This window comes from Micromys minutus, assembly GCF_963924665.1.
Source record: "Micromys minutus genome assembly, chromosome: 12".
NCBI lineage: Eukaryota > Metazoa > Chordata > Mammalia > Rodentia > Muridae > Micromys > Micromys minutus.
Window position 1 is genome coordinate 6,406,297 of NC_137981.1, and position 22,745 is coordinate 6,429,041.

The window sequence follows — 22,745 nt, forward strand, 5'->3', positions numbered from 1 at the left end:
AATAACAAAAAGAGAGTAAGAAAGAGAGAAAGAAAAAGAAAAAATTCATAAAGAAGTTTGAAAGTATGACAACATCATCACTGATTACTTGTAAGTGGGTTTGGCTTTCTAGAGGAATCCTCTAGTCCATAATGTATAATTAAGAATAGTTATGGAGGAAGACAACTAAAGTTCCATAAAATTACTGTTAATTGAGCATCAAGTATTTGTTAATAGACATAGTTTGTAAATATAGAATAAAGTTTGTGAGAACTTGGTCAGAATATTTAAGTCAAGCCCATGCCAGAGATATAGGCTGAAGACATGCCCTAAATCGATCCAATAGATTCCTTTGGAAGTAAATATTCAGTACCAATTAATCTAATAATTGCAATGATTAATTTTATATGTTTGAAGAGACATCATGGATGAATTTTGTTGGTCTTAAACAAGAATACTTTGGATTATATAACCCAACTGAAGGTTGTTTCTGTTTACTTCACAAGGAATGCGATGTTAATTCTGAGGTGTTGATGTTTTACAATGCCTGATCAAGACACAAAAGTGAAGAGCACAGAGAAAGCAGCTGATAAGAAGCAACAAGGGACCATCACAAGGTGAGGGAGTGTCTGCAGCCATCCACGGGGGCAGTGGCATTGAGTGGGTTTAGTGCTTTTGAGAGAATTTGTCTCCCGGATTGCAGTGTTTACCCAAACACTGAGACCTTTCTAGAGTTTGGAAAGAAATGTTTGACAGGCATAACTTGATCTGCAGAGACAGGCTTTCAAGTAGCTGTACCATCAGTATTAATGTGTCCTTGCTTACTTGGATCCTTTTGTGGGTTGACATTGTGCTGTTCTTTCTTCTAGAGACTATTCAGATCTTAAAAGACTTCGGTGCCTGTTGAACGTTCAGTCAAGCAAACAGCAGGTAGTGTTATCAAAGGATATGGTGTGTGAATAAACACCACATGTTTCTGCAAGCGTCCACTTCACCTCCTTGTGTGCACTCTTTGTTTGTCCAGTGTTGCCCTCGCTTCCTCTGGCTACTGCTCCCACCTGGGTCAGACAGGGTCAAGACTTGGTTGGCACCCAGCCTTTTTGTCTCTCTGCCTGTTGCTGTGTGCTCCAACCATCAGGACTCAAATTCCTCAGTGTGTAAACAGACAGTTCTGTCAGCAAATGCCAATGATCACCTTTCAGAGCTTCGGGGAAATTCATTCTCTGAAGAACAGTCTACCACATCTTCCTCCTCTCTGTGCCTCCTTCCCATTCTTGTGCTTCATAGAATACACCCCATAATCCTTCTCAAATTGCACCCCACCCAAAGTGGGGGGTGGTGAGGTTTTGGCTAGTTATGTGGTGGCATTTTTTTAAATGTTTTTAATAGTCAAGAAAAGAATGGAACTCTGGGTTTATTTCTAAACCTGCCATTTTAGTTTTGCTTCTAGAAGACTTTGGGAAGGCATGAGAGTAGAGGTCTAGGGGTTTGGGAAACAACCTAGGTATCCCTCAGAACAGCAGCAGACTCTCATGCAGCATTGCAGACTGGTCAGTAGCAGGGGTGGGTTCAAATCCTGGTCTCCTGTCTCTGGAGTCTTCGATATTATACTTTTAAAGTTTTTTAAGAGTTCCCAGGGTCGGTTTCTCTGTGTCTTTTATGCTATGAGATTCCTGAGGTCTCCTTTTCTCTGCTTATTCTAGAAGGTACCTCACCTCTGTTCTGTCTTAGATCCCATTCGCCACTATGCACATCCTCCAGTGTAACCACAACACTTCAAACTCCTTGTTCTTGCTTTTTCTCCTAGAAATCATTCTTGTGAGGGCTGCCATGTTTCTCAGGCCCAGATCAGATCCTTTTACTGGCAGCAACTGACTTATCTTTTGATTCACCATTAATCTGTTCTGCATGTTTGGAGTTAGTTTTTTCTAAGTTGAACTGTGACCTGGATTTGGGTCACCATGAGCATGAACAACTCCAGGCCTGGCCAAGTAAAGAAATGCCTACAGTGTTTCTGGATTTGGCTGAGGCTTAAAGTTTTCTGTGTGGAAGTTCATGTAGACTAGATCTCATTCCCCTCCATTATACCACTCCCTTGTTACTACCTGGTAGACTGACTAAAGTTAATTTAATGATTTCCCTTCTTTTAGCGAACTCAGAATTCTCAATCATTTGTCTGACAAGTTCATATTATTTTGCTAAATCTTTACATATAAATAATATATATTTAAAATGCTTGAATTATTTGGAAAGCAGAGAGCTGTATGGGAGCGTGTGGTAACTGGCCTCACTTGGAGGTTGGTTCCTGAGCTTCTCAAATTCTATGCCTAATTCTGTTGTGGAAGTTCCTGCATCTGTCATCCTGATAGCAAACGTGTCCTTGAGCTCTGCTCCCCTTTTCTGAAACAATGTAGATACGGATGTGAGGGTTCTAGGTGGACAGACATTTCTGAAACAATGTAGATACGGATGTGGGGTTCTAGATGGACAGACAACTCAGGAATTGCCTTGTGCCTCACGTGTTTGAGTGAGAATGTAAGGAACATATAAGGATGTACAGTGTATGGAAGTTTATCATAAATTAAAACCAGAGCCAGACATAAAATGGAAAACAAGGGCTGGGAGAGCTACACAAGAAACCCCCAACAGCATACACAAATAGGCCCACACTTGCTTCTTAGATTTACAATGGTCCATTGGAGAAGGGACAGTCATGATTGAGGTCCACTTCCTAGAATTATGTTGTGTCAAACCTATTTTTTTATGTTTTGTTTGTTTGGTTTTTATTTGTAAAAGGGGTGTGATGACCAACTACTAGAAGTTCTAGGAAAAAACATAAGGCACCAGTGTGTTTGGGCAGATTCCTGAGACGTGAATGTCCTTTGATTCTCCAAGGAGCCAGCCTGTCATTGTTGAGTTGTGCTGTGTTCTTTGCCTCTGCTCATTGCCCCGGTGGACTTGCAGAACTGTCCCATCAGAGCTGGTTTCTGTGGAATTCCTGCTGCCTGGCAGACCTTGGTCCACGGTTACTGTCTCTCCTTTCACTTTCTGCCACAACAAACCCTGGGCACCGACTCTGTAGAATGTTTCTCAAGCCCATGTGCAAGTCCCTTCTGTCCTGCACTACAAAGCCCTTGGTCATATCCAGTGTGCTATGTCTTCAGCAGGTGTGTGAACTGGGTGAACTCATCCCAGCCGGTCCGCTGGAGGGAAGAATTGGCTGGGGACAACGGGAGCATTCATCTGACAGCTTCACAATTCAATAGCTGCCACATGTTGGTTTCCATGCACAAGGAGCATAAGAACAGACAGATGTGATTCAGCCTTCGGGTGGCTGAATTCAAGGTGACGGGTTGTGTGCAGGCTAGACAGTGGACTGGACTACAGTAAGTGCAGTGAGCAGGGTCCACTCTGCTGGGAAGGTCTGAGCAGGCTTTGCCTATGCCCTGGCCTGAAATCAAGAGCTATGGGCTCCTCTGACACAGCGGAGCTGGGGCATTGGGCATGAGGGTGGCGAGTAGGGAAACTGCTAGGGGTTCTGGACAAAGCTTGCTTTTCCATCAGAGGGAGCTGGTGGTATCATGGTTCTTGTTATCAAGTACCTGGTCTTTGCAAATACTGCTATCAAATACAGTTTGCCATTGTGTCTCTCTGAGCTGATTCTTGCACTGACTATCTGCCTGCTCAAGATGGGCATGGCTGAGGCTGTATCGATTCCTGACCCTCCCTCCCTGTTGAGTGGCTTAGACATTTTTGCTCTGTGCTTGCTACCTTCTTTCTTTTCTCTTCTTTTTCTTAAAGAGAAACACCCTCTTCTTTTTAAAAAAAAAAAAAAAAAAGGTTTATTTATGTCTAATGTCTTTTTGAGTTATAAGCCTACATTTGAAGATCATCTAATTTGTAATGACACCTAGAAAATGTATGGTAGTGATTACAAGGCTCACAAGAGAGCTTTTAAATTGTTTCTGCACCATGGCGAGTGCTATATAAACAGTAACTCACTTAAATCTCATAACCAGAGCTATACACTGTTATTCTGGTTTCTATTGTAATGCCATGGAGACGGTGTGCACACAGATTAAATATGTTTTCCCAGGTCACGGTGCCAGCTAACAATGCATTAAACCTACAGAATCTGCTATGGAAGCCATTTCATCCCCATACATTGTCTGCTTATGTTCTTTTGGCTCCTTGTTCATGAAGAGTGTAGACTGAGTGACTGAACTGATACACAAAGGTAGTTTTATAGAATTGAATGTTTCCTGTCACTATTTTGAAAATTCCACTGTGGCTTGAAGATAAGGAAACATCTTGGGGGCAATTACACCACCGTAATTAATTTCTCTATTGACAGCCTTACAGAAAATAAGAAAAATCACCTTTATATAAGGAAAGCATGATCTTATATAAATTTCTCTACAATGAAATAATTTACTCAAAAAATAGTTTCTTTATTGTGCTTTGCTTACTACATGCTTAATAATTGATTGTAGGATGTCTTGCATTCACACTTTGGAAACGATGAGGCATTTTCCCCCATGTTATACCCAGTTTCACGTGGTAACAAAAGATGAAGCTTAGGGTTCTCTCAGGCAACTATTGGTGTGTGTGTCTCGACCAGGCTGATCTTAACGGCAGCAGCACAGATGGTCTTTAGGTGTTCTGAGCACATGCAGACATTTTAAATCAGTGTCTTAAGTGTCATTGCTCAAACTGAACAATAATGATGGGTATTTTCCTGTTCCTGTAACTGAACTCTTGGTGAACAATATGTCCATAGCTGAAAGTACAAAGCAACACTCTGTTCTGGGCAGTGTGTGCTATTGGATTCAGAAACTCTCCATCTCTGTGTGTGAAGCACATGAAAAACTTAAAAATCTCTGCTGGCCAGGGTCATTCCAAACCTTATCCCAGAGAATATCACTGGCTAAAAATACACAGGTTCTTGCTCCTGTCAATGTGAGACAGATTGAACATATGTCATAGTGAGCTGCAGCAGGTGGTATCGTTTGACGAAGAAAGCCCAAGCAAGAGGACCCCCCCCACAATTTACAATGCTGTCATCTCAATGATTGGAAAACTCTCAGTCCTTTGGCCCCCACTCCACCTCTCCCATTCTGTGACTTGTCTTATCAGGTACTGAATGAACCGTCATGGTCATGAACTCTCTGTTTCCATTTCTGTAGCTTCCAGCCATTAACTTTGACAGTGCCCAAAATAACATGACAAAGTCTGAGCCCACCATCAAGACAGGGGCATATAGAGCTCGTGGTCAATGGCATGAATCCACAGAAGCAGTTGAACTTGAAAATTTTAGGTAAGAAATTGCCTTTGCTGTCAGTAGCCTATTCACATTTACTTAATTAAATTTATTACAGAAGTGAACATTTGAGGTCTGGATATTCTTAGTTTAGTAATTTTAGTTAGCATGTAAAGTGTTCCTAGGGTCAGAGGGAAGCCCAAAAAACCAGGATAAATAGGTAGACATAGGTCAACCTATGGAGTTCAGGACCCCTTGCTGACATGAAGGTTAACAGTTGTCAATTGAGGAAGAGGATCCCAGATGTTGACCTGAGTAGGTCAGCCCCAAGCTTGGCCTTGGCTTTTGCTGTGTCTTCATCTTTCTAGTGGTAAAAAGTCACAAAAGAATCTGTTGCTGTGAGCAGATATGGTAGCTAAATAAGATGTTAATTAGGCTGGCAATATGGGCAAGAAGCTTGCCATCAACCTTTATAGTCTGAGTTCAACACACACACACACACACACACAACACATGATATATATATATATATATATATATATATATATATATATATATATATATATATATATATATATATATATATATATATATATATATAATGGTAGTTTAAAAATCCAAGTTTCTCAATTGCATGGACAATATGTTGGCTTTACCAAAGAGTGTTTGTCTCTGTTTCTTTCTGTCGCTGTGTAGACATTCTAGAAGCAGACATTCTTGTGGGCCATTCCCTTCCTGGGAGCTGGCTCAGTGTCACAATATGTTCAGGTCATTTTCCAGTAAGTACCATGTAAACAGTGAAAGTCATGAAGTATCAGCATAAACATTCTGGAATGATCATTTATTTGTTTGGCTTAGCTTGTTTCTTTCACATTTTATGAACTTAAAAACAGTTTTTAAAGTCATATGACATTTCATGGGTTCATATTTTTAACTTGTAAACACCAAAAATGTCTTGTTACATATTCAGTTTGCCAGTGGTCTTATATGAGAAACAATTACAGGCCTCACATGGCCCTATAAGGATGTATGACTGAATGATATGCAAACATCCACAAAGGCAGATGTTTACATGACACACATCATAGAACTTACCTTTGAGGTGCCATTCATGTCATTTTACTCATTTGGCCTTGATATTAAAATTAACCATTTTTTTACATTGTGTGTGTGTGTGTATGTGTACGTGGATGTCTGTGTGTGTGTGTGTGTGTGTGTGTGTGTGTGTGTGTGTGTGTATGTTTGTTCGTGTACATGGATAAAATATTATGTGCCACAGTGCACATGTAGAGTTCAGAGGATGACTTTGTGAAGTTGGTTCTTTCTTTAGCTCTTGAGGGTAATCTTTATTTATCAACTTTATTGTTGCATTTGAGTTTCTATTTAACAGTAGTTGTGTGCCCTTACTAATATGTTGATATTAAGATTGTCAATGTTTTGTCTCATATAGACGGTCTTTTTTTTATTGGTAATTTTGTTAGCCCAAATAAATTATAAATTGTTTCTTATAAATTGTTTTTCTGTGTTTTAATCTTAGTATAAACTACAAGAATGAAAGGAATTTCAGCAAACATCCACAGCATCAGTTATTTCAGGAGATCTTTACAGCTCTGGTGAGAAACAGACTCATATGCAGGTAAGACTACCCAAATGACAGATGTCTACCCAAGAATAGTGTATTTCACAAATCATGTGTGGAGAATGTGCTTTGAAGCAGCCTGCTCATGGAACATAGGGTGGCTGCAGTATTTAGGAATACAAATATTCTAATATTTATGATTATGTACATATAATATACTCACATGTATGCCTTATTTTCTTTAATTGTTACTATATATAACTGTGTATATATAGCACATACACAACACACACAAGACAATTAAAGAAAAAGAAGCAGCACATTTCAAAGATGGGAAAGTTGGGTATGGTGGTATTTGGGAGGGTTGTGGATGGAGAAAACAGAAGGCAACACAACATAACTATTTTATAATCTCAAATATTAAAAAATAATTAAAAATATATAAAAGTAAAAGGTCAAGCAAAAGCTATGTGAAAGGAGATAGATGGGCGGACACTGTGTTCTCAGTGGGATCTCTTGTTGGACCTTGAATTTAGTTGAGCTTAGTGACAGGTAGGACTTGAGAAGACAGAGTTTTCTTTCCTGTACTTATTTTGGTTTGGTTACTCAAGGAATATTTATTGTATAGTCTTTCTGAAAGAAAGACATTGGTGACCATTGTGGACAACATGACAATACCTTTGCAGTTGACATAGTGACCAACCAGCTAGGCTCTCTTATCCTGGACTCAAAGAAAGAAATGATAAACATGTACCTCTAGCCTGAGCCCCTTGTCCTGTGATGGATGACTGACCTGACAGACTTACCTTCTGGTAACAGGAAGAGCTCTAGGAGATGATGCTAAGTTCCAATCTTTCAGAGCATGAGAAGGAACTTAGAATGCTGGGTTTTAAGACCAACCTTCAACATCATTCTTGGGTGCTACGGATCTGAAATCAGAGTTGGATAAAGAATGAACTGGGTGTTGAGGAATCCATTGTTCTTCACCTCATAGAATTTGTTAAGATGGCAGAACTATCTCCTCCTATTAGAATAATTACATCTCAGAGCTTTTCTCGTATGGCTCCTTAGCCCCTTCATCTGTGACCATCAGGGATAATGTTGGATTGAAGGCATAGATTGAACTTACTCAAACTGGTGAGCATCTGCCATATGCCCAGAAGGGATGAGGCAACCAGGGAAAAGGAAGCTAAGAGAAAACACTGAGATGACTGACCTGTGGTCCCTTTTTCTCTCAGCAAAATAACTACTCATATTCCAATACATGAGAAAATAGAGATATATAATTTACAGTCAACTAAAACCTGGATGGGCAAGGTGGGTGGGAACTTTAAATGTTGGCCCAGTTTTGCTTGCAGACAATCTATACATACTTTAATGACAATTTCATCCTGAAACCACAGTGAATGGGGAACTGGCTTTGACTCTGGAACATGGTTCCTAATCCTGCTTTTTATTTCTTTCCAGTTGTCAGTGTTTTTTTTCCCCTTTCACGCTTCCAGATGTGCTCTCTTCCAATCCACATGTGCAGACACCTCCTTCGTTGGTTCTTTTCCTAATATTGACCTATAGTTATTCTCTGCTCGGTAGCTAGACTTGTCAATGCAATCAGCTCGGGCAAGCCTGCAAGTCTTTCACGGTAGCTCTGATAGGAAGTACTGCCTGGATGTGAGGTCACAGGGCAGGCTGCTGTGGATGTGTGTCCATGTACAGCTCTTTCTATCCTGACACAATTCATCTGTAGTAGAGTGTGATATTAGAAATAAAGTCATGGCATTTCCATTCCATCTGCCTGGTATCTAAGACCACATTGTCACACCGTTGTGCAGAGAAGTAGCAGTTGTCACAGTAGTGACAGAATCTTTGCTAACTGGCCCACCACATTGCTCTTTTATGCACCTGCTTCCTGTTGCTCTGTATTTTGCTGACATATGGCTTCTATTTTACAATGGGATACAGTTAGCTTGTGAAATGGGGCTGGAGGTGGAAGATTTCATGAAGTCAATGACAGTAGTTTTGAACTGGTAGAATTTGATGCACAAGACTGGGGATGGATGGTAACATGGACAATCAAAGAAGGCAACAAGACGAGCCTACAAGTGTTCACTTGGAATATTAAGGCTTGAGGAGACTGGGAGAAATGGCAAGTCATTCTAATATATAAAAAGGACTCTCCTTATGCTCTGAAAGACAAAATGACTTAAAGGATGCCAGGCTACATAATATGACTATTTTCTTTAGAGAAATTCTGTCAAGAACATCAGAAGGAAATCTGTTTTGGTATGTTTACTAAATTTGGTGTTATTCTAAAATGATCTCATTTATCTGGTCCCTTTCTGGTGTCATTACACTAGAACAGTGAAGCAAGCTGCTGCTCTTGCCTGAGATGATTGTGGAGGTGAGCAGAATCCAGGCACTCTGGTTTTAGCTAGAAGGGACCTGTCCAACTCTTTTAGTGGACTATTTGTCCAAAAGCATCACTTTTCCCAAAGCATGCAAGTTACCATCCTTGTTACAGTCACTTTCCATCAGATCTCCTATGTATTTTCTGCAAATTTGCGACCCTTTGAAAACGAGGCTGTAGCAGATCCTTAGGACAGTATACTTAAGCTACACAGCAGGGGGATCTTTGTGCTCTAGATAGATCTGGCCAACCCATGACCATCTTTTTTTTAAATTTAAACTTTAAATTTTTGAGAATTTTACACGTAAGTACTGTATTTACATCATTCCCACCCTTTCTTCCTTTCCCAACTCTTCCTGTGCCCTTTTCCCATTTTCTTCTCTACACTGCCTTTCTAGTCCATGACCTATTCTGTGATTTTTATTGTCACAAACACACACACACACACACACACACACTTGAACACACACACAGTGTACACACACACCTACATCCACACCCACAAGCATGTGCACTATTTCCTACTGGGCCCATTTAACGTTGCTCTTTTGTACATGTGTTTAGGGCTGACCACATGGGATTGATAACCTTATGGAGGGACTTGTCCCTGGCAAAGAATAATTCTCCCTCTCTCATTAGAAATTGACTTTTTAAACAATAAAGTTTGTAAAACTAAAATAATAATAATAATAATAATAATAATAATAATGATAATAATAAATTACTGTAAAAATGTCCATGTAATGTACTGGATGTCCCTAGCCAAGAGAACCAATGCTGTATTTATTTAACGATGAGACTGGTGCTGTCTAAATTGACACTAGAGCACAGGTCATGATGTAAAAGCTACTTCCTGTCTTGATGCTTCGGTCTTCTGCTTGGGCACACTGGTTCATCAGAGAGTGCCAGGGCTAGATGTTAGGATGCAGTGAGGATTTCACTATGGCTTTAAGCTCCCATGGATAGACACGAGCGCTAAAACTCAGACGGTCCAGGCAATCTGGGCTGGCACTTTTTCCTGCACCTTATGCATTCCCTGATTTCTTTGTTTCTTGAGTATACCTTTAATAGTGGAGTTATAGTCCATAACCCATCCTGGTCAAAGCAGTTCTGCATGAGAGAAAGTAATAAATTTGATGTGGCACCAGGGCAAAGTTCCTCTTTGGTAAATATGCTTTCTCTGCTGTGTGCTGTGGCTTCTCACGCCAGAGAAGCCTGACAGGCAGGAAGCTGAATACCTCTGCCTTCCCAGGGAAGGACTACTTGTCCTTGGTCAACAGATCGCCACCCAAAGCAGCCATAACCTGGCTGGGATCATCATATCTGTGTGTGACAGATGTGTTTACAATCTATACATAAGCTATTGAGAGCCAGGTGATGAATAATAGTCCCATCTCCTGAGCCACACTTCAGAGCTAAAAGTTCATCTCTCTTCCTTTCCCTCCTTTGCCTTCTTTCTCTCCCTTCCCTCTCCTTTTCTTCTTTTCTCCCTTTCCCAGGACCTCATTTTGTAGCTCAGGTTAGCCTTGAACTCCTGATCGTACCTCAGCTTCTCAAGTGCTGTGGTTATGGTGCTATAGGCCTTGGGCACCAGGCCTGGCTTTACCTGTCTAATTCTCATGTCCCCTGCTGGCCTGGCTTCTGAAGTGGCTTCCTGCTGTAACTTCATTCCTGTTTCACATGCATATTGGAGGATTCTTCCTACTTTTGGTATTTAAAGATATCATTTCTAAAACAGGACCTTAAAGTTTTCTCTCAACCCACAAGGAAATCTCAGCTTTTGTTAGCACCGTCTATGGAGCAAACCCTGGCTGCCAGCGTTTCTGGTCTGCGGGGCCGAGGTAGGCTATCTGGGTTCCCTGCTTTACCTGTGGGGTTTTTCTCCTACTTTGTTCTAAGAATAGCTTCTGGAAGGATCCTTTCACAATCTCAGTCATCTCATGTGAGTCTTTTGCTTAAAGCCTTCTAGAATGTTCCTGTTAAAGACTTCCAAAGACCCCGTCCCCATCCTGTGGGTCCTCAAGCTCTGCCTATGCTGTCTGCCTGACCACAGCTCCTGTTTTTCCCACTCTGCCATTTTCTACATCAACCCCAGGCCTGAGCCGCAGCTTTCCTGCTGTTCTGACACAGCGTCTTCAAACCTCCTGTCCTCATCTCACATGATGCTAATCTTTCCAGAGAGCCTCCCTTGGCCATCCCAAAATAGCACCCTGCCCTAATGAACCTGGTCTTGGTTGTTTTTTGCCATTGCCACTTGATAGACATGGGTCTCTACAACCGAGACTTCTGGGCCATGTCCTCCAAAGGAGACCCAGGCCTTGCCTCTGCTGTACTCCAAGCTCAGCCAGAACCAGGCTGATGGGGTGCAGTGATGACTATCTGGAAGTGTTGTGCACAGTCCATCAATTAGAAGAAATGAATAGTCTTTTGTACTTCTTAGCTTAAGTGCCACAGGCCCACAGGGTTTTCTTTCTGGGTAGAGTCTGTGGGCTAGTGTGCATAGGTAACAGAGAGGCCGAGCACAGAGCACAGAGACCCGAGAGAAGATTGGTGGGGATTCCGGGCAGTGGCATCCTCAAACAGGTATGAAATTTACTTTTTCATTTATCCAGGTGAGTGTTAAGGAAAGCAGTACCCCAACATGAGAAAGGTGTTCCTTCATTCTGACCTGCAGCATGCTACAGACAGGTCTGAGCAACCGCCTCTCCACATATACACACACCCATGTGTTGTCAGCTAGCAGCTACCTGTCATTTGGAGCATTCATGTCACACCCACACTGGCTTTTTCATTTGTGAAAGACACAGGAACTCCACCCCCCTTCTCTCTGTTCAGATGTTATATGTGCAGTGACATTTTCCTTTTGACATTGATAACAGAAAGTGGCATCCTGGATGAGGGTAGTTAGAGCTAACAGACTGAGTGTATTAATAGTCCTAGGAAAGCCGTGGTGTACATTCAGTCATCAGAGAGCTTAAATACTTGCCCGCTTATGAATTCAGTCTTGTGTGGCTGTCATGTGGAGGCAACCTCCAGGGAAGTACTGTCATTGCAGCCACATGACTTTTCAGGGCTGCCTCCAAGGACCCATCTCTTGTTTCCATGGCAAACGTGTCTGAGAGAGTGCTTTCTCCATGTTCACCTGGAGCTCAAGCAGAGGGGGCCCGCAGTGGTCTGTCAAACAGATGCAGCTCTCCATAAATGTTTTCCATGTAGTTCTTTGGCGACACTGAGTCCTGTGTTTTTTAGTTCCCTGACTCATGGTGAGCAGAGGTACATGCAATCCCTCACAGAGCAGGGCTGTGGTCTCTTGTGGCCCATCTGTCCTCCTCAGGGTTCCAGGCTGGGAGCCAAGGAAGGCCTCCTCCTGAGGTCATTCTCCAGGGGCAGAACCCAAGGACTCAGCCATCAGGAATCTTATTTACAATAGCAGAGTAATAACTATGAGAAATATTAATAGCCTTGGGCTTCTGTCCCAAAACTGCAAAGCAAAGCAAACCAAACCAAACATGATTTTCCAGGAACTTTCAACTCAGACTATTCTGGATCCCTTCATTTGGTTAGACTCCATGAAAAGGAAAATTAAAGTCCACACTGGAATTTCAGCTCTCTGTCTCTCTCCTCTCTTCCCCCACCTCTGTTTCCTCTCTTTGTGTGTGTGTGTGTGTGTGTGTGTGTGTGTGTGTGTGTGTGTGTGTGTTTGTGCGCACACAATAAGGAGAAAACTAAAAAAGACCTTTAAAATCTATTTTTTAATATGAAAAAAACCCACAGGAAAGGTTAGAGACTTTCCTGTGAAGCCTGGCGGTGGCTGTCAGGAAGAATTGTGAGGAAGAATACCATGTACATGTTTACAGCACAGATATTGTTCCCCCTGGACACTGAAATGCTGTTGGCATTCAGTGGCAGATTGCCGGTGACATTTGCAGCTGCTGTCAGCCACCCTCTTCCTTGGGCAGGGGAAAGGGTCTTTGGGCTGGGAGCCTTTGCCACTGGAGCATCTGAAGTATGGAGAGTCTGTGAACACTCAGCAAATGCTTTATACTGAGCTGCAGCTACACCTACTTTAAAAACAACTGCTTTTAAAGCTAACCTTTACGTTAGCATGGGAAGTAACTGGTTTCATCCTGCCATTTTCATTTCTTTGTTCTAGTTCACTCTCTCCCAGGTTCCCTTTTACTTCTTATTGAGAGAGTCTCACTAAGTTACCAGACTACCTTTGAGCTTGCTCTGGACTCCAATTTTATAATCCTCCTGCCTTCACTTCCTAAGTACCCGGGTGGTAAGCCTTTGCTTGGAGAGCTCTGATGAGCAGGCAGCCCAGAGTTGGCTGAGTGCTATTTTTGTTTTTCCAAAGAAACTGGGCTGTGCTCCACGGCACCAGGGCCACTAATAAAGTGCCTGCTCTGGTAAAGGGATGCTGCTGTTGGCAGTGGCTGTGGGCAAATGCTAATCGCCTTGCTGGTGGTAGCAAGCATAATTCCCAGTGAGTTCTGTTCCTGGGGTTTTCCTTCTGCATCTGTGTACTGGGAACATGGGCCACAGGGAACACAGACATTTCTGGGACTAAAACCATGAGTCTAGTGCCCTGCTATCTCTGTCTCAGCAGATGGAAGGAGGGGTGGATGGTGTTGCCAGGGAATGGGGACACCTAATGCAGCCACCACAGATGCCACCCTGACTCATTCACTCAGCTTCGAAACGTGCAGGTTTGGGGGAAGAGTGGAACTCTTCAGTGCTATAGAGAAGACAGACCCGAGTCTCACCTCTAGAGCCTCAGAATAGATCTAGGACAGACCAGTGGGCAGTTAGTCTGTCTTTAGCTCAGGCCAGTGTCCTGTATGGCAGGGATATTTACAGTATTGTGGCAATGCCTTATGTTCACCCAGGTGAATGATACCGGAGTCTGAGATACTTCCTGTTATTTCCCCATTTCCCTTGACTAAGGATGTAATTGCAGAGTTTTTGTGTTTCAGACCTTTGCTAATACTGGTGCCATGAATGACTAATGTTGGCCTAGCTTGCAGAGCAGTATGGGGCATGCCTCACCAGGCTGGACTTGCTTTCTAAGACAGCGACTGGCTCCACTCACAGTATCAATAGTCAGGGCAGGGCGGTGGTTAGCTGCCTTTTTCACTTCAGGATTCGGGAATGTGTTGTCACTTCTGCACTAAAAATGCTCTATGGTTAGAACAGTACGGGCTATGGAAGTCCAGGTATTGGAGAGCCACAGAAAGCTGCCGTTGGAAAACACCTTAAGTTCTGACTCATAGACAACCTGTCACATAGGCTGGAAGGGAATAAGGGACTATGGGGGCTTACAGGCACATGGGAAGACAGATCCCACAAAGCCTTGTGGGAAAGAGGATTGGGAGATTTATTCTCAGGAGTGGTAGGTGCTGTTAGGGGGTTTGAGAAGCAAGGTGAAAGCTAGAGAGGTTCCTTTACCATTTTAACCACATTTACTACCAGCTCTAGCTATACTCAAGGTGCTGAGTGATGAAGCATGTGATCTCTGAGACTCAGCAGGACTTGAAGAACAGAGACTGCTCCAGGACGAAGTGAATGTTCAGGGGGAACTTCTGTTGTCTTCCTTCTGTGTTAACCAGAAAGGCAGTGGGCTGTTGCTGCTGTGACTCCAGCTGCTCCAGCTGCTCCAGCTGCTCCAGCTGCCCAGCTGCTCCAGCTGCTCCAGCTGCCCAGCTGCTCCAGCTGCTCCAGCTGCTCCAGCTGCTCCAGCTGCTCCAGCTGCTCCAAATGCTTCAGCTGCTCCAAATGCTTCAGCAGTAGCAGCTGCAGCCTTTCTTGTTTTGATACGGTGTCAATGTAGCCAAGGAGGACCTTAAATTTCTGGCCCTTCCCAGCTCTAGGCTCTCCAGTGTCTGTTACCACACCTGGTTCAGAATTGTAAAGACATGACAATGAAGGATTTTTGTTATTAACTCAGGAGGCTGGTCTTGTTCAAGACCCTTCTCCTCAGCTTCCAGAGTTCTGGGATCTTGAGATCAAGGTCAGCCTAGGCCACATAATGAAACTCTGTCTCACAGTGTTCTGTTCTGTTTTTGTCCTCTTGGTACACGTGAGTAACTTCTTCAAGTGGGCACTAAGTGGTTAGGGCATTGATACTCATCATTATTGGAAGTTTTAACTATTTATTTTGATTTAGGAACAGCATGAACTATGTCAATGTGAGTCTCTGATTCAGGTTAGTTTGGAACATCCTGGGACCACAGTGATGAAGATGGTTTCTGTGTGTTTGCATTGGTGTGGGTCAAGGGTCACAAAGCCACAGTCCCTTACAGAGGAATCTGAGACGGATCACTGCTCCTTCACAGGTTTCCCCTCCCCTTGTAGCCGTGTGCCATGTGTGAACCGTCTAAGCACCAACATGCCTTCCCTTTTTCTTTCAGAGAGTGGGTTAATCGTGCTCCGTCCATTCATTTTCTGAGAGTCTTAATTTGTCTGAGGCTGCTAATGCGGGACCCATGTTATCAGGTTGGTTGGAAAAAGTTAAACTGTTCTTCATTTATGACAAAAGTAAAATAAATTAAAAACACAGTGGCTTTTTTTTAAAAAAAGTGAACCATGTTAATGTTTCTGTCACAAGTCAGGACCTTACAAATGTGACATACAGCTCACCTGCTGTTGGAAAAGATCACGAAGAAGCAATGTGTAGGCCCACACATCTGCTTGTTGATACTTAATCATAAGGTACAATGGCTGAGTTCTGGTGTCTGTGTTCACTGCTACCAGCCATTTCAAGTTCAAGAAGGTACACAGTAGGCCACACACCAAAGCTTGTTTAAGGCCAGTGGATTACTAGGGCAAAGTCAGCAGTGACAAGAGGAGAGCTTGCTGTGTGACTCCAGAGGGAACCCTCAGAGACAGCAGGGCTGTAACCTGTTAGCTACCAAGATCCCATCCCTTCCCAGCCTCCCGTTGGTAACTCTGAGCCCAGGAGAGCATAGGGCCTCCCTCTGTTGGTGTCAGGGGAGACCTGTAGCTAGAATCTTCCCTTTTTATCACTAGCTGAATATGTTACCTCTAGTTTACAGTCTCTTGAATTATAACGTACACAGGAATCAGTGGGAATCCGATGGATACAGATTCTTCCTCATGAGGTAGAAACAGACTCCTGGTTGTACGTTTTTTTAAAAGATGTATTTTTATTTATGATGTGCATGTCTATGAGTCTGTTTTGACTGTACATTGCATGTCTGCCTGTGCCTACAGAAGCTAGGAGCAGGGATCAGGTGGCTGTTACTGAAGCTGCAGGTGGTCATGAGTGACCTGAGTCATCTTTCCAGCCAACTTCTGCATTTCTAGTATAATCTCAGCAGATATCATGGCGGCTGGGCCATAGTTTGCCTTAAATAGCAAGGGCTTAGTGCTTTAGCTGTAAAGGTTTAAAGAATGGCCTACCCAAGGAATTCGTGCTAGAACCTTATGCTTTCTTTCCTGGCTTGGAGGAAGGGAAGGAGCTGCAGCGTACTTCTGTTTGCCAAGTGTACTGTGTTTCTGATCAGTAGATCTGTGGGTAGGCAAGGGGAGTGCCAGTTCCTTGGAAGTGAGGCTGTTGGCTGGGCTGACACGGAGTGAGCCACCTCATGGCTGCTTCTGTTCAACCCTGCTAATATCTTGAGCATGACTTATTTGTCAATACTGTTGTGGTTTCTTCCAGAGGATCTTGTTTTATGCCGAGTCCTTATAAACTACCGGGAAGCCACACTACCCAGGCTTTTATGGTAGATTGTTTTATTGGTAGATTTTTCTAAATTATTTTTTATCCAGAATGTTCCTATTCATTTCCCTAATCATTATCTTTCTCAAACTTAGCACCAAAACAATGTCTCCCCTTAACTGGAGTGTTCCGGGGCTCGTGGTCACAGTATACCTTCTGTTCAGAGGCTCACCACCTTCCCCACAGGTGTTTCAACCTGGCCTTATGCTGTTACGGCAACTGCAAACCTTTGCATGTGTTATCAGGGCACTCACCAAATGGCATTCTGTCCTGTCCACAGCTGTAAGCTGCCATGTAGACCTTGGTGAACGATGCTTTTTACAGCTACTTCTGCTAAGTACTATGAGCTGCACAGAGAGAGGGAAGCGTGTGCTGGGCTTTTCCTGCCAGGCCAGGGTGGGCTGATTGTTCCTACTCCGTGAATTCCAGCCCTAATAAGTCTCCTTATGGATAAAAAGACCAAATGCAGAATATTAAAGAGCACCCAAGGAGGAACAGCCAGTTCTCAGACTCACAAGATGTTAGCAAAGATTTTAACCTCGGAATACCTTGTTTGCTGAGAAAATTCATGACGATTGATCTGCTTTTTAAAGTTTTGTCTTTGTCTATGATGCTTTGGATTGATTGGCAGAAGGTAGATTACACTCCTCTTTAGAGCAAAGAATGCAGTGACTGCCTTGTTTATGATATTTTGATGCATACTGGCCCAGTGTCCCTGGTTGACAGTCTTTCCATAGAAGGGGATTCTCCCCAAGCTTCTGCTCCTGGCATGTCTCCTGAACAGAAGACTGTGTACTCTGACAGTTGTATAACGCTTTGAGTTGCCAAGAATTCTTGGCCAAAATCACAAGGCCATGCTAGGGATTGCTACAACCCACTCCAGTGACTGTCAGCAAGTCTTTCCTCTACAACTCCTCAAGTCAGTGTGCGGGTCTAAGCTGCCTCCACCTCTCCTGGCCAGTCTTCCTGCTCATGGCTTTTAAAACCACATCAAAGGGTTTACAGAGGAACCCTAATCCATGCTGCAGGGAGCCTCTTGCTTTTCTCTTCTTAGTTATTTAAAATGTTTGGAATACCATGTAGGTTTCTTCCTCCTTTCACAAGTAACATCTCTCTTCTCTCTCTCTCTCTCTCTCTCTCTCTCTCTCTCTCTCTTTTTCTGTGTGTGTGTGTGTGTCTGTCTGTCTGTCTCTCTCTCTGTCTCTCTCTCTTTTTCTCTCTCTCTCTCTGTCTCCTTGTATTTATTTTTTTCTTGCTCTTTTTCTAAATCAGAATTTTACTATGAAAACCAGACTGGCTTCTAATTCAGAACCTTCCCCGCCTTGATTTCTGGAGCCTGGACTTAGAGGCATGAGCTATATAATATGTGTCTACTTGAAAGCATTTCTTTCTTTGTCCAGTAGTCAGGTTTTCCAGCATTTATGACTGCACCTTTTTCTTTTAAGTATTTTTAAATTTTAGTTTCTATTTCTTTATTGTACCTCTCTCTCTCTCTCTCTCTCTCTCTCTCTCTCTCTCTGTGTGTGTGTGTGTGTGTGTGTGTGTGTGTGTGTGTAGGTGGGTTAACAGAACACATGTGTCGGTCAAAAGAGAACTTATGGGAAGTGTGTTCCTCCATCCACAGTCTGGGTCTCTAGGATGGAGCTCAGGTCACTGGGCTTGGCAGCATCCATCTGATGACACAATTTTGCAGGCACATGACTATTTCTTAAAGCACCAGGTTATGTCCTCAGTCTGCTTCCTATCAATTTCCAGTACCACGTAACTTACACATAGAACTTAACGTATACATTTTACTCTGGAAGCCAGTTAACTAGCCACCCACGCATAGCCAGGCTTTTTTCCTGGACTGAGATGGCTTATAGACTTACCTTTTAGCATGCAAAGGCTTAGGCAAATGCTTAATGGAACTTCCGACTTCAGGAAAGATAGGAAAGAACAGAGAACCCATGTACTTCATTTTATTTTATGTGCATTGTTGTTTTTTCCTGTATATATGTCTGTGTGAGGGTGTCAACTCTGGGAGTTAAAGATAGTTGTGAGTTGTTATGTGGGCACTGGGAATTGAACCTGAGTCCTCTGGAAAAGCAACCTGAGCTCTCAACCATTGATCCATTTCTCTAGCCCAAGAAAATCATTTTTAAAGATATAGTTATGTAGAATCCTTTTGCATTAGAGGATTTAGGTCAGATTTTAAGCACAGATGGAGTCCCCACAGGGTAACTAACTGTCCACCAAAGCTAATTAGAGGGATCTCTAACACATTGCTTGCCAGAGGTAAGAGTAGATCCTCAATGGCTCCAAGCTGCAGTTTGCCTTAGAGATGGTGGTCAAAGGTAGTGGCTGGAGGGCCATTCTGATGTCCCTTGACCATGTGGTAGCCGAGCAGCACCACATTTGCTTGTGGCTCTGCTGCTCCGAAGATCTCTTCCTTTTATCTAGCACCTGAGTGCTATTTGCTTTGTCCTATTTTTAAATCTTGGCTTCTTCAAAATGTCCTGTCCCCCATTACTGTTGTTGCTCACAGCATCTGAGGTGCTGACCTCACCAGCCACCATTTGCTGCTGCTGCTTTTTGTCCACAAGTTGATATTTTTAGCCTTGGGAGTTTCCCAAGTTTAACTTTTTTTTTTTTTTTTAAAGATAGGAAGTACAGAGCAAGAAGGTTGCAGTTCTGACCAATGTTTTTTGTGTGTTTCTTTTAATTTCAACAAATGCAACTTTTATATTCATTAACAATTTATCTCAAGTATGAAATGACAAATACTAAATATTCTGTGTTTATGTTAGGACTTGAAGAATCAGTCAAACATTGTACGACTTAGTAAAGGAATCGCTTGTAAAACATGAGCCACTTGTCCTTCATTATGTTCTGTCGCTTTTATTTTACCAGGAAATACTCCATAAATTGGGTGGTATTGAAGAACTTGCTCAGGTAAGATTGGTTCTGTTGTAGCTGGCTTTGCCTTTACATTCTGGGTTGAGTTCTGGTCAAGGGTTAAATAAGCACTCAACAGTGGGCTAAACTAGGTGCCTGTTTCTAAACACCATGCCTCAGGTCAGAGGTAAGTGCAGTAGCCAGTAGCTTGTCTTTAGAAGACACAGAAGGGGATGTGGTTGTGTCTTAGCGCCTCATGTGATGCTAATTTTCAAGGCGGTCAATAAATGCCTGTCTTGTGTCTGTTGCCTGCTGGGGCAGGAGCAGATGAGACCGATAATGGTGGCCCTGAGACGTGACACTCAGGCAGAGGGTGGGTTCTTGCTAATTAACCTCATTACCCAGCCTGTTGGGGAGAAAAGTGCTGTAAAAAAAAATCACATTAATTTTTTTTCAGTGGTCTAAAATAAAATTTAAAAGCTCTTAGAGTCAAATGTCTTAAGTTAATGATGACAAGATTATTGTCATTGGCCAGCATTGGCTGGTCAGGTCACTTACCATGATGTAAAGAAATATAAAGTCATTACAAAAACATTCACTCTTCATTAAATATTTATAAGTTGAAGATAATATAAGGAATGGTCTTAATTTTAGGCTTTTTTCCCCCTTGCATTGAAAAGAATTTTCTTTCTTTTTAAAAAAGACTTATTTATTTAATGTATACAAGTGCACTGTAGCTGTCTTCAGACACACCAGAAGAGGGCATCAGATCCCATTACAGATGGTTGTCAGCCACCATGTGGTTGCTGGGATTTGAACTCAGGACCTCTAGAAGAGAAGCCAGTGCTCTTAGCAATCTCTCAAGCCCCAACCCTCCCCCCCCCTTCAGTTTTAAAGAGAAGTGGAACTGAAGATGGACCTTACTAAGTGAAGTGAATGTTCATTTGCTGTAAAGGATGCTGTCCCTTTCCCACCTGCTTTCACACTTTCTCTGCTTCCCCCAGCAGATTTCTTAAACACTTTGCTGGAAGGTAGATCAAAGAATCAGGTTACTATGCATATCTTACATAAATTGCACAATAGTTAGAGTCATTCTGGGAATTTTGAGGCTTTCAGAATTCCTTCAACTTTTTGGGCATTCAGGAAGAAACCATGAATCAGTAAACCCTGTGTCCCGCCCTTGAGTGCCACAGACCCAAGAGTACTGAGCAGTACTTCTGCCATCAGGGGCTCATCCTAAGACCCACACTCTTGTTTCCTGTGACCTTTTGGTGCCAGCTTTCTGATTGGCTTATTGGGTTGGTCTTTCATGCAGTACATGGAGATGGTGACCAACGAGTACCTGGGCTACGCTGAGGAGCAGCATTGTGTGGACAAGCTGGTCAACATGACGTGTAAGCATTGTTGCCAGGCACCCAGCAAACCTCGTGGACTTGCTGGGGAACGGAGTGTGATGTTTGTCTCGGTAGAAAGAACACCTGCTGTCCTTATTAGTGTTCCACTCACATGCTGTGTGCCTTTGTGCCAATGGTAGCACGTGTCCCCACATCTCCCCCATGGCAGCTCTTTGTTTGCCAAGCATATTTGTTTCAAGGAAGAAATCTTTCATACAAGTGACATCTGCTGTGGTGTTGAAAGAAACCCTTTCTATTTCTGTGAAAATGTCAGACTTCAGGCTTTCTTGTCTCTAAAACTGGATAATAATTATGCTTAGCTCATATAATTTTTACTACCCAGAACATGAAAAAGAAAACCGAGAATCTCACCTGAAGAATCTCACCTGAGAGTCTCACCATGGAAGCTGTGGCCTGGGTGTGAGGCATCTTAAGCATTCCTCTGGCTTCCTTGGGAAGTTTGACCAGTTTCTTGTCTACCTCTCTCTCCTATTGCCCTTTACCCCACACCTCCCCCTTCCAGTCCCTCTAGGTGTGGCCAGCCACAGGCTTCCTGCTGCTTGGGGTGCCAGCTCAAGCCCATTGTGTGTGTGTGGACAGACTGGATTCTCATGCTTGCTAACTGGGCACACTGGCTCTCAGGGGCAGGGGTGATGCCAGGCACCAGGAAGTTAATTTGAGGACAGCTCTCTCAGTGTCTTCCCAGATCTTATGTTCTGCCTGGTCTCCCTTCTCTTGTAAGCTGGGGCATTTATGAGCAGAGTCTTTTAAGTATGTGCCTTGACCTTGTAATAGAATAAATAAGGTTCAGGAACCTATTCAACTTTAAAATACAAGTTTGCTTTTGTGATATTATCAAATTGATGATACTAGATGAGCTTCTAGAGTTGGAATATGCAGTCCTTTCCTCCATTGGTCCTTTTGTGGGTCTCCTCTTCCAGTTTTTCTACTTTCCCATCACTTCTGAGGACCCAAGGTTTCACGACTACTGCCTCTTTTAATCTCTTGATTTCTCTTTGAATGGTTTCTTTCTTTAATAGATATTTTTCAAAAACTTGCTGCTGTGAGAGACCAGAGAGAATGGGTCACGGCAAGTGGAGCCCACAAGGTGAGTGGGCACCCAGAGTGCTGGAATTCCACATGGCCCTGTGTGGCCTCAGTCCACTGTCCGAGTTCAGAGCCTGACACTCAAGCTACATGTCATTACAAATCATAAGACTGTTCGCGTAGCCTAAAACTATGTCTCCACTCATCTTCTTATGTTCTTTACCAAACACAAGGAATAAATAAATGGTGTAGCATATAAAGGCTTTTCTTTTTCTATTCTACTGCAGCTGAGTGCATTGCTTAACTTTAATGTTGTAAATGGAATAGAGTTGTTTATTTATAAATAAACAAATGAAATCCAGCAAATAAAAAATATGTTTACATACAAGCAAACCCCACCTGCCTGGTATGGTTTTATTAGAATCATATGAAATCACCGTTGTCTGTAAGTCAGAGATAATTGA

General features: G+C 42.8%; 1 protein-coding gene across 2 annotated transcripts in view; it reads left to right on the forward strand.

The window, feature by feature from the left end:
- Positions 1–522: 522 nt before the first annotated feature.
- NEK10 (NIMA related kinase 10) overlaps positions 523–22,745 on the forward strand; it is a gene marked incomplete at its 5' end in the record, with an annotated part of 174,384 nt that continues 152,161 nt past the window's right edge. For both annotated transcript variants that reach the window (XM_080925891.1, XM_080925892.1), the window contains 8 exons: positions 523–596; positions 849–909; positions 5,166–5,296; positions 6,777–6,875; positions 15,633–15,717; positions 19,856–19,897; positions 21,156–21,234; positions 22,275–22,342. In XM_080925891.1, the coding sequence (XP_080782017.1) occupies positions 523–596; positions 849–909; positions 5,166–5,296; positions 6,777–6,875; positions 15,633–15,717; positions 19,856–19,897; positions 21,156–21,234; positions 22,275–22,342 (639 nt within the window). The remainder of the gene's footprint in view (positions 597–848; positions 910–5,165; positions 5,297–6,776; positions 6,876–15,632; positions 15,718–19,855; positions 19,898–21,155; positions 21,235–22,274; positions 22,343–22,745) is intronic.